We start from the raw sequence: 13,129 nt of genomic DNA, 5'->3' as shown, positions 1-13,129 counted from the left end.
TTACATGTATCGTATACATTGTGTGCAATAAGAAATTATGAATTGGGATGTATTGGTTGTAAATGTTAAGTTCGTTGGAAAAATAAGTATAATGTTCCTAAACCCACATTCAGTCTTTTATGCATCCATATATCCACCATTCACATATATGTAAGTATGACACCTACTAGGACCCAAGCTACATTTGAAAAAGACTGTGGGGTTGATACGCTATTCATTGTCCAAGGGAAATTACTGAATGCGGTGAAGTTTAACTTTGCACACAACAGTGTAATTAAAAAAAAAAATAACACTTTGCTTGCACATGATGAGTTGATGGAAGTCAACAGAGCTTCACCTCATTCACTAAACTCTGGAGCAAATTTCCTTGCCAATTACTACTTCCCCTGAAAAGTGAACAGCCTATTTGCCTTTAGTAAATCAACCCCTTTATCTATTACACTCCCTTAAGAATTGAGCAGATGAAGAAAATAACTCCTGCACAAAAGGTTCCATCTTTGAAACCCAAATCTATATACCCCTAGTACAGACATTATAAAATTGTTAAATCTGTGGCTAAAACATGAAGAAGTTGTAAAAATATTTATAAGTATAAGTACTGTATAATATATATAAAGAAGCTAATTGTTTATATACATACCAACTGGGGACATTTCTGGTACAGAAGCTGTGTATGGTCCATCAAGGAATTTGGGTTCATTGTCATTAATATCTTGAATTTTAATGATAAATTCTGATTCTGGCTCCATAGGCCTTTCAGTCCTTCTGTCCAGAGCCTGGGCTCTGAGAGTATATTGGGCCCTCTCTTCCCGATCCAGTCGCTGTATTGCATGAATGTCACCTGTAGTGTCATCAATAGTAAACATGGTTCCTGCCCCATCACCAGTCAGAATATATTTTATTGAGCCATCACCTTCATCCATGTCTGAGTGAAGCTAAAAAAAAAGAAAAGTTCAGTCAACTTAAAGCATACCTGTATTTTTCCCAGACTAGGCAATATACTATTCATTTTACAGGAGGAATTATAAGCATCCTTTACTTCCAATACTTAGAGAAGTACTTCTAGGTAAGGAATAAAATGTAAAATATCCCCTGGCTCCCTACAATGCTTTGTTTAGGGCTTAAACAGCTATTTTCCAGGGCTAAGTGCTGTCATATGGCAGCAGTGGGGTAGAGTGAATATCTTTCTATATTTTTCACCTTCAGAAACTATAAAGTTAAAACTTACACAAGACTTTAGAACTCTCTTCTAGATGGTAAGGTTAGTGGAAGAACATGGGAATGGTGTGTGTGCTATTTGCTCCCTTAAAGCTGACATTTTAGTGTGCTTAGTATAGGAAAAATAAAAGTGAAGAACATTACATACTTTTCATTGTCTATAAAGATTATAGGATTTCAAGGTCAAATTATAGCAAACCACATAAACACCAGTTGTCTAAGTGGCCATAGATATTCTGTGGTGACTAGACACCAGAAAAAAATTTGACTGCAGTGATCTTGTCACATACACCCAGAAAAGTGTTCCGTAAATATTCGGTAAATAATGCATTTTAGTAAAAATGTTGTTAAAAAATATACAAAGATCCTTCAAATTATGTACTTGACTCTAATTAGTTACCCAGCAATACAGTGGCTATACAAAGAGGAGAGGAAGCAGTGGTAACTGCATAGAGAAGGTCTTCTTGGGGCTATCTGCCTGTTTTTTTTGGGGGGGAGGGTTGCTATGGGGGAGTGATTCAAACTAAATATGTAAACCTTGAAATGTATAATTTAATTAACTTTAATTAAAGTAGTATTAAACCCCAAACCAAAAATTTTATATATTGTAGCTTACAAATCATTAGAAATGGTGGGTGCATTTTTTTTCTTTTTCTTTTTTTAGTTTTTTTCCCCCTCTATATTCACCTGGTGATCTGACACAATACACTAACAAATTGAAGCCCATTCCCAGCTAACAAAGCAGTTACAGTTTTGTCCTTTTGGGATACAGGATTTACATAAATAAATAAAAACGGATCCTTGTAAGCAGTAGACATGTGCACACTGAAATATTTTGTTTCGGAATTTCGTTTTCGCCCGAAAAATAAATTTATTTAATTACTCCCAAAATTCGTTTTTATTTATTTAGTTTCGTTAAAAAATGCATTTGTCCGAAAATCCGAAATAATTAAGGTCGAATCTGTCATTGAAGGCTTATGGTGTCTGTCGATTGTTCTAAGAAGATTCGACGGAGCAGCTAAATTTTATGATGCCGCAATCGTACATTTCTGGTCAAATGTTCCGCCTAGAAGCTATAGTAGAATTCTAATGTTGTATGACAATAGTAATAATTATATTTATTAAATATTATTACTAGTCAACCAACATTAGAATTCTTCTATAGCCTATGGGCAGAGAATTTGACCATAAATGTCCGCTTGTGGCGACTGCTTCGTCGAATCTTCATGTCCAATCTTTTCTCTCTATGTCGAATAATCTTGGACTAATAGAGTTAGGTTAGGCACATTCAACCTTTTTTTGCTATTGTCTCTATAATGTCGAATCTTTTCTATCTATGTCAAATCTTTTCTCTCTGTGTCAAATCTTTTCTCTCTATGTAGAATAATCGTCAACTAATAGAGCTAAGGTTAGGCACATTCGACCACTGGTTCGATGGACACAGATTGCTATTGTCAGCATCATGTCAAGTATCTTATCTATATCGAAATGTTGCAACGAAAACAAAAATAAAGCATTTGTTTATGTCGGATCTTTCGGTTTTTGGATTCTGCACGAACAAAAATACCCGAAATTCGGACGAAAATGCATTCAGACGAAAACAAATGCACATGTCTAGTAAGCAGCCCTGTCAGTGGTAAATGGCCTGTTGCATCTCTGTAATCTAAGTAACTGATACATTCTGCATCCTAAATCCTAATGCAGCCATCACATATAAGCCCTTGTACACACGGTCAGACATTCCGATGGATTTTGTCAAACGGATTTTGTCTGAAACTTGTGTTGCATACACACGGTTGGACAAAGTTGTCAGAAAATCTGATCGTACATAACGTGATGACGTTATTTAGTTATGACGGGACTACGTTCAGGCTAGTAGCCAATAGATTTGGTCTAGGAATTTGATCAGAGCATGCGTGGCACTTTGTCCGATCGGAATTCTCTACACACAATCGGACAAAGTCCGATCGGATCATGTTGTCGGAAAGTTTTATAGCCCAGCTCTAAAACTTTGTAGGTCGGATATTGCGACGCAAACAGTCCGATGGAGCCCACACACAGTCGGATTATCCGACAACACGGTCCGATCGGACATTTTCCGTCGGAATGTCGGACCGTGTGTACAAGGGCTAAGAGTTGGTAAGTTGCAATATAATAAATGTTTGCTTTTGGGTTTAATACTGCTTTAAATTTAGCATTGAAGATTGTTGATTTTTTTTTTTATTGTGATATAAACATACATTGTTAGGTGTTTGTCTAGATGGGTAAATCATGTTCTACTTGTCATACACTTATTTATTCTGACTTTTAAAGTACATGTTTTTGGAGAAGATTTACCTGTGTAAAAAATCAGGGATTATCCAGGCACTTCTAAATGCTCATCCAACAGCAGCAGTATTCAAAATACGATTTATGAAATTAGGCTTGCACAGAAAGAGCTCCTATATTGTTTTTGCACTAAAAAGGAGCAGCAGGTGCAAAGATGAGGCCTACGGTATTTTTCTTAATTCACTCTAAGTAGTCACTTGAAAATACACAGTGAACAATGTTCCCTTGTGTGGTGTGTGGCTTATTAAGTGATGGTTTTAATTAGTCTGTTGTAATGATTAAGATCCAATTCTAAACAAGTCAGTAAGAAACAAATAGAATTCCATCATTAATTTATGCACTAAGAAAAAAAAAAAAAAATCACAGCTTTCTCAATGAAAGCTAACAAATAAATCCTTCTCTGCAGGAATAACCTTCATTATTACAAGAGGAAGTACACTGCCACTTCACCAGTTTGAAATTAGCATGATAGTAATTAGAAACTGTCACAAGCAAATAGCCTGGAACTATACTGACTGCATACCATAACATAACATACAAGCTCATAGTACAATGACATCAGTGCCCCGTTGGAGCAAAACTAACTATATATTTTGCTTGGTTAACCGATTAAGCCCCAAACCATTTGGCTGGCCAAAGACCAGACCACTTTTTGCGATTCGGCACTGTGTCATTTTAACTGACAATTGCGCGGTCGTGTGACGTGGCTCCCAAACAAAATGGACGACATTTTTTTCCCACAAATAGAGCTTTCTTTTGGTGGTATTTAATCACCTCTGCGGTTTTAATTTTTTTTGCGCTATAAACAAAAAAAGCGTCAATTTAAAAAAAAAAACTTTTACCTTTTGCTATAATAAATATCCCCCAAAAATATATAAAAAAACATTTTTTTTCCTCAATTTAGGCTGATATGTATTCTTCTACATATTTTTAGTAAAAAAAATCACAATAAGTGTACCGTATATTGATTGGTTTGCGCAAAAAATATAGCATCTACAAAAAAGGGTATCGTTTTATGGCATTTTTATTAATCTTTTTTTTTTTACTAGTAATGGCGGCGATCAGCAATTTTTTACTGCGACATTATTGCGACACATTGGACAATTTTGATACATTTTTGGAACCATTGGCATTCATACAGCGATCAGTGAGATTAATATTGCATTGATTACTGTAAAAATGTCACTAGCAGTGAAGGGGTTAAAACTAGGGGGCACTGAAGGGGGTAATGTGTGTCCTATTGTGTGTTCTAACTGAAGGGGGGATGGGACTGTGCAGGGAAACTAACAGATTGTTCATACAGAGGTTCTGTCAGTTTACACACACAGCTCCCGGTTCTCCTTGTGCCCCGAGCGATTGCGGGAGTCCGCATAAGCGCCTCCTAGTGGCCGTTTATGTTAACATAACAGCGATTCGCTCAGCCGAGCCATGTTACCGCAGTATAACTGCGGCGGCTGGTCGGCATGCGGTTAAAGGAGAACGACAGACAAAACCAATTTCTAATAGTACAGTATGTAAGCCATAAATATAGCTTCTTACCTGTGTCTGCATTTGTCTTTCAATTCAGTTGCTGACATAAAAACTAATAAACAATATCACATTTTGGTTTTCTATAAATCCAATGGCAGGCTTGTAACGCTTGGATCACAGCCTGTGCTTAGGATCCCACTACTGTTGTCCTGGTGTCCTGGACAAGCAGATACTTCAAAATCAGGAAAATCAGTGAGCCAATCACACAAGCAGGAAATTATGTTTCTGGGGAGTGGTCAGTACACATTCTGTGTACAGAACACCTCCAGGTAGCCATACTGCATTGAATTTTACTGAAAATTGCAGAGCTGCAGGTTGAAAAGGAAAGGTAATTTTTAATAACATTCAATTAAAATATGGCTTGTGTTGCAATATTGGTGATTAAAGGGTTAAGTGTGTCCCTAGGGGGTGCTTTCTAACTGTGGGGGAGTTGCTTTGACTGGACAAAGACAGAGATCCTTGTTCCTGCTTAGAAGGAACAAGAGATCTCTATCTTCGGTTCTCACAGAACGGCGATCTGCCTTGTTTACATAGGCAGAGGGCCGTTCTGTCTCTCCTCACAACGATCGGCGAGTCTCCATGGATATCGTGTCCCCCAGACCCGCTGATTTGCTCCTGTCCAATCACAGTGGGAGTGGGCCGCCACCGATGTGCGGGTCCCAGATTCCGTGCACAAAATCACGTATAGGTACATGATTTCATGCAGGAGGGCCGCCCTGCCGCAGTATATCTGCGTGGGGCAGCCCTTAAGTGGTTAAACAAAGATGCTGAAAAAAAATATAACAAGATGTTAGTTTAATTGATGGTGTTTTAAAACTGAATTCCAGGAATTCAGACACTTTGTAATATGTAACTCAAAAAAACTAAATACATCCAAATGTATATGACTTAGCGCGTAACCTCCGTGATCCAATGACCATCAAATTAATTAAATAAATTACTGTAAATAATAAAAGCTAATAAAGTGCTTGAACAATAAAGTGCATTAACAGCACTGCATATAATAATCAAATACAATATCTGTTGTATAAAGTGCACTCCTAGTGATCACACTGTGATGCATTCAATATGCATTCAACATAGTCCAGTGATATAGAGTGTTATTTAAAGTGCATGAAGTGCACTCACTGTGGAAATAATAAGGTGCTACCAATTGTGCAAAATACAAATAAAGTGCAGCAAATTGTCAAAAGTCCAAAGGTCTGTGTCCATTCACTCCCAATTCTGACTGACCTATAATCACGGCACCTCATGGTGAAGAACTCTCTGAGGATCTGAAAAAAAGAATTATTGCTCTACATAAAGATGGTCTTGTCTATAAGAAGATTGCCAAGATCCTGAAACGGAGCTGCAGCACGGTGGCAAAGACAATACAGTGGTTTAACAGGACAGGTTCCAGTCAGAACAGGCCTCTCCATGGTCGACCAAAGAAGTTGAGTGCATGTGCTCAGCATCACATCCAGAGGTTGTCCTTTGGAAATAGACGTATAAGTGCTGCCAGCATTGCTGCAGAGGTTGAAGGGGTGGGGGGTCAGCCTGTCAGTGCTCAGACCATACTCTGTACATTGCATCAAATTGGTCTGCATGGCTGTCGTCCCAGAAGGAAGCCTCTTCTAAAGATGATGCACAAGAAAAGCCTGCAAACAGTTTGCTGAAGACAGGTAGACTAAGGACATGGATTACTGGAACCTGTCCTGTGGTCTAATGAGACCAAGATAAACTTATTTGGTTCAGATGGTGTCAAGATTGTGTGGCGGCAACCAGGTGATGAGTACAAAGATAAGTGTGTCTTGCCTACAGTCAAGCATGGTGGTCAGAGTGTCATGGTCTGGGGCTGCATGAGTGCTGCTGCCATTGGGGAGCTACATTTCATTGAGGGAACCATTAATGCCAACATGTCCTGAAGAGAGCATGATCCCCTCTCCCCTCTCTTCAGGGACTGGGCCGCAGGGCAGTATTCCAACATGAAAACAACCCCAAACACACCTCCAAGATGACTACTGCCTTGCTAAAGAAGGGTGATGGACTGGCCAAGCATGTCTCCAGACCTAAACCCTATTAAACATCTGTGGGGCATCCTTAAAGGGAAGGTGGAGGAGCGCAAGGTCTCTAACATCCACCAGCTCTGTGATGTTGTCATGGAGGAGTGGAAATGGACTCCAGTGGCAACCTGTGAAGCTCTTGTGAACTCTATGCCCAAGAGGGTTAACTTAAGGCAGTGCTAGAAAAAAATGGTGGTGCCACACAAAATATTGACACTTTGGGCCCAATTTGGACATTTTCACTTGGGGTGTACTCACTTTTGTTGAGAACGGTTTAGACATTAATGGCTGTGTATTAAGTTATTTTGAGGGGGCAGCAAAATATACACTGTTATACAAGCTGTACAATTACTACTTTACATTGTTGCAAAGTGTCATTTCTTCAGGGTTGCCACATGAAAAGATATAATAAAATATTTACAAAAATGTGAGGCGTGTACTCACTTTTGTGAGATACTGTATGTTATATACAGTTGTACTCATAAGTTTACATACCCTGGCAGAATTTATGACTTCTTGGCCATTTTTCAGAGAATGAATGATAACACAAAACTTTTCTTTCACTTATGGTTAGTGTTTGGCTGAATCCATTTATTATCAATCAACTGTGTTTACTCTTGTAAAATTATAATTAAAACAGAAACTACCCAAATAACCCTGATCAAAAGTTTACATACTCCAGTTCTTAATACCGTGTATTGCCACTTTTAACATCAATGACCGCTTGAAGTCTTTTGTGTTATTTGTGGATGAGGCTGTTTATCTTCTCAGATGGTAAAGCTGCCCATTCCTCTTGGCAAAAAGCCTCCAGTTCCTGTAAATTCTTGGGCTGTCTTGCATGAACTGCACGTTTGAGATCTCCCCACAGTGGCTCGATGATATTGAGGTCAGGAGACTGAGATGGCCACTTTAGAACCTTCACTTTATTCTGCTATAGCCATAGACAGGTCAACTTGGCCTTGTGTTTTGGATTTCTGTCATGAATGTCCAAGTACGTCCCATGCACAGCTTCCTGGCTGATGAATGCAAATGTTCCTCCAGTATTTTTTGATAACATACTGCATTCACCTTGCCACCAGTTTTGTCCAAATTTCCTGTGCCTTTGTAGCTCACACATCCCCAAAACATCAGCGATCCACCTCCGTGTTTCACAGTAGGAATGGTGTACCTTTCATCATAGGCCTTGTTGACTCCAAATAAAGCGTTTATAGTTGTGGCCAAAAAGCTCAATTTTGGTCTCATCACTCCAAATGACTTTGTGCCAGAAGGTTTGAGGCTTGTCTCTGTGCTGTTTGGAGTATTGTAAGAGGGATACTTTGTGGTATTTGTGTAGTAATGGCTTTCTTGTGGCGACTCGACCATGCAGCCCATATTTCTTCAAGTGCCTCCTTATTGTGCCTCTTGAAACAGCCATACCACATGTCTTCAGAGAGTCATGTATTTCATCTGAAGTTATTTGTGGATTTTTCTTTGCATCCCGAACAATTTTTCTGGCAGTTGTGGCTGAAATTTTAGTTGGTCTACTTGACCGTGGTTTGGTTTCAACAGAACCCCTCATTTTCCACTTGTTGATTAGAGTTTGAACACTGCTGATTGGCATTCTCAATTCCTTGGATATCTTTTTATAGCCCTTTCCTGTTTTATACAGTTCAACTCCCTTTTCCTGCAGATCATTTGACAATTCTTTTGCTTTCCCCATGACTCAGAATCCAAAAAAAGGCCGGTGCAGCACTGGATGAAAGATGCAAGGGTCTGTCTGGATTCCAGAAACTCATTGACCTTTTATGCATACACACTAATTACAAGCAAACAGATCGCAGGAGAGGAAGGTTAATTTTAATAGCCATTCAAACCCCTTTGTGTCAACTTGTATGCATGTTATCAGGCAAAATCACCAGGGTATGTAAACTTTTGATCAGGGTCATTTGGGTAGTTTCTGTTGTGATTATTATTTAAAAAGAGTAAACACAGTTGATTGATAATATATGACTTCAACCAAGCACTACAAATGAGTGAAAGAAATGTTTTTGTGTTATCATTCATATTCTCTGAAAAATGGTCAATAAATTCTGCCAGGGTATGTAAACATATGAGCACAACTGTATATTCATTGACACCGTCCCCTGCTCTACTGACACCGTCCACTGTCCTACTGACACCAATCTCTGCCCTTCTAACACCATCCACTGTTCTACTGAATGACACCATCCACTTCCCCACTGACACTGTCCACTGCTCTACTGACACTGTCCACTGCTTTATTGACACCATTCACTGCTCTACTGACACTGTCCATTGCCCTACTGATACTTTCCACTGCTCTACTGACATTTGTTTTATTATATTTTTCCTTAAGTTTTCCTTACAAATTAATTAGACCTTACTAGTTGATAGTTGATCTCGTTCAGGTAGCTCTTCCCCTCTCAATGGTTGCCTACCCCTGGTCTATAGAGTGTAGTGTTGGATGGACTAGTAAATTTAAAGTACATGGGCTTTTCATAAATGACTAACAAATGAAAGCCCAAATTCAGCTAACCCTTTTTTAAGCAGTTACAGAAATAGTCTTTTTACCTCTTGGGATAAAATTTTAACTAAATGAGTGAAAGTTGACCAGACTTAGTACCCCTGGAATTTTGTCTTAACCCCCTAACTTTTACTTTTGCTGTACAGATTGGTCTGAAAAAAAAAGAAATAAAACATCAGGATCACCAGGTCAAAAAACTAAGTTACGGGGGACTAAAGAAAAAACCCGAAAGCAAATATTGCTTTGTTAATGCAAGTGACAGCCTGCATCACATGTCTGTCCCTGGTTCCTTAGGAGGAACCAGGGACAGAGTAAAAAAAAGAGGTACAAGCAGTGGCGGCTGGTCCGTAGGGGCGTCTGGGCGCCGCCCCCAAGGCCCTTTAAAAAAAAAGGTCCTTAAGTGCACTGAGTTTGGGCGCTGGACACAGTGCACTATGGGAAGCGCCACGTCTATGAAATCACAGTGCGGTCGAGGCACTTTATTTGCGGGGTTTGAAGCTGCTTTGTGGTGCACTCCATCGCACCAGATAGCTTGCGCCCGATGCCGTAGTGTATCACTACGGCCGGGTGCTTTGTTCACAGTGTGAGACTAGACAAAAAGATGGTCGCTGCTGAAGGCCCCTCCCCTCTCCACTGAACACACGGAGAAAGCCGGGAACTAGCTGCCTCTGAAGGGGACAGACACAGACGCGGCATGCAGGAGGGCTGTGCTGCCGGGGACACATGTGAGGAGGACTCTGCTGCTGATGGGGACACATGTGAGGAGGACTCTGCTGCTGATGGGGACACATGTGAGGAGAAATCTGCTGCTGATGGGACACTGATGTAAGGAGGGACTCCGCTGATGGCGACACTGATGTAAGGAGGGACTCCGCTGATGGGGACACAGATGTAAGGTGGGACTCCACTGATAGGGACACAGATGTGAGGAGGACTCCGCTTCTGGGGACACAGATATGAGGGGGGCTCCCCTGCTGGGGGAACCTTATGTAAGGAGGGACTCCGCTGGGGACACTGATGTAAGGAGGGACTCTGCTGGGAGTACCCGATGTAAGGAGGAAATCTGCTGGGGGCACCTGATGTAAGGAGAGACTCTGCTGGGGGCACCTGATGTAAGGATGGACTCGGCTGGGGGCACCTGATGTAAGGATGGACTCTGCTGGGGGCACCTGATGGCATCTGGTGGCAGGTGACATGCTCAGGGCTCCCACTGATTCTGCATTATGGTGAGTGAATGAATTTATTTTATATTGCAATGTAATAATAGAAATAATATGATTCAATCATCCTGACACCATAAAAACCATGGTGCCATGATGATTGAAGCACTAACACCAGGTGTTTGAAGTATCTTTATCTGCTGATTGTTAATCTTTCTGGAATACACATATTTCTATTGCTGTGTAGGATCTGGGCCTGCTGTTCCTCCATCTCTCTCTCCCTCCCTCCCTCTCCCTCCATCCCTCGTTCATCTCAGACGCTAACCACATTCTCGTAGAGCCACACCCATTCAAGTCACGCCCATTTTCACCAAGTGGGGGGGTCAAAAAGGAAGAGCAGGGTCTGGCGCCCTCCCATCCTAAAACTTCACCAATCGCCACTGGGCACAAGATTACCATTTATCACTCACAACTGGTTATCACAAAAGAAATTAAGGTGGCATGCTCTGACTGTAATACTTCAAAAGTAATGTTCAGAGCCCAGAGAGGAGAAGTCTTTAAGCTATACACCACTGTCTTAACATTACCCATGTCCCTTCATTACCATTGGGGCAAAAATTGGAGATTCTCTGTCCATAGCTCAGGTTTGCTTTAAATCATACAGACTGCAGGATTTAAGGTAGGTGTATAGCAGGGGTGCTCAACCTGTGGCTCTCCAGCTGTTGCAAAACTACAAGTCCCATCATGCCTCTGCCTCTGGGTGTCATGCTTGTGGCTGTCGGAGTCTTGCTATGCCTCATGGGACTTGTAGTTCCGCAATAGCTGGAGAGCCACAGGTTGAGCACCCCTGGTGTATAGTATACAAAAAGCTGTACCTGCTTGTTTGCTGCTTTTTGATCCTTGTAGTAAGCATTCAGGATCAAATGACCACATGTATACAGTATGTGTGTAATATATAGAATAACACACCCTGAAATTTTCATTACTTTGTAGTTGAGCAAATTCTCTGATTCCACTGGTACCCTATTTATGCTAAAATCAACCCGTCAGAACCACTTTTATCAGGAAGCTAGCATAAAAATAGCATATTGGCCAACAATTTCCAACCTGGCCAGTAGACATTTTCCCTGACTAAAGTTTTGTCAGATCTTGTGTTATGTTTGCCGTAGATGGTTCGTTCAAATCCCACTGAACCAGCCAACATTCGAACCATGCATGGGCAAGCTAATTGTCTATCAACTTGGATACAACCAGTCTTTCAGATTCTACTTGTGATTATTGCTAGCAGCTGATATAGCCGCTGGCAATAATCACTGTCTTCTCCCAAAGGGGAAGGCTTCCTTCCGCCCTCCTACAATGGCTGGGCAGGAGGGATTCTCCTGTCAACACTGCCTGTGTTGACAGGAGAGTCGAGCATATTTCTTTCCTGCAACCCATGGTTGCAGGAAAGAAATTCACATCATGTATGGCCTGCCTAAGGCCCCTTTCACACATGTGGACAGTATGTCCGTATTTCATCCATCCGTTTGCGGATGAAATACGGACATACATGCATTCCTATGAACATCCACAGACACCTGATATCATCCGCCTCCGCTATTGTCCGATTCTGCAGATGGAGGAAAATCCTACTTTTCTATCCATCTGCAGAGCGGATCGGATGAACACAGACAGACGCCCCACAGAGGAGAGCGGAGAGCTGACAGGGCGGTCCCTGCACAGTGTGCAGGGACCGCCCTGTTATTCGCCGGCTCAGCAGGGACAAACAGAGCGATCCTCGCTGAGCAAGTGGATCCTCACGGGACGGATCATTACTGATCCGTTCCGTGTGAAAGGGGCCTAAGCCCTTGTACACACGGTCGGAGATTCCATCGGAATGTGTCCGATTGGAGCGTTCGATCCATCGGAATATCTGCCGGACCAACTTTTCCAACTTGCCGGAAATATTTTCCGACAAAATGCTCCGATCGGACATACTCCGATCACGTGTAGAGAATTCCGATCGGACAAAGTGCCACACATGCTCAGATCAAATTCCTACACCAAAGCTATTGGCTACTAGCGTGAACATAGTCCCGTTGTAACGAAATAACGTCATCACGTCGGATTTTCTGACAACTTTGTCCGACCGTGTGTATACAACAGTTTCGGACAAAATCCGTCGGACAAAACTCGACGGACAAAATCCGACGGATTTGGTTGTCGGAATCTCCGACTGTGTGTACAAGGGCTTAGAGTGCATAAGTTCTTCTACAGTAACATACTGGTATTGAATACTGCATGCTAATTCTCCTTTTGAGGCTGTTTCTTGCTTCTGCTTACATTTC

At 41.3% G+C, this 13,129-nt stretch overlaps 1 protein-coding gene across 2 annotated transcripts in view; it reads right to left on the bottom strand.

Annotated features, from left to right (window-relative positions):
* CDH20 (cadherin 20) overlaps positions 1 to 13,129 on the bottom strand; it is a 545,380-nt gene that overhangs the window by 108,224 nt on the left and 424,027 nt on the right. For both annotated transcript variants that reach the window (XM_077492049.1, XM_077492048.1), the window contains one exon: positions 641 to 935. In XM_077492049.1, the coding sequence (XP_077348175.1) occupies positions 641 to 935 (295 nt within the window). The remainder of the gene's footprint in view (positions 1 to 640; positions 936 to 13,129) is intronic.

Source organism: Lithobates pipiens, unplaced genomic scaffold (assembly GCF_037356315.1).
Source record: "Lithobates pipiens isolate NorthernLeopardFrog02 unplaced genomic scaffold, aLitPip1_a1.2 Scaffold_19, whole genome shotgun sequence".
NCBI lineage: Eukaryota > Metazoa > Chordata > Amphibia > Anura > Ranidae > Lithobates > Lithobates pipiens.
The sequence above is the reverse complement of the archived record's forward strand: the minus strand, read 5'-3'. Positions and strand labels throughout refer to the sequence as shown.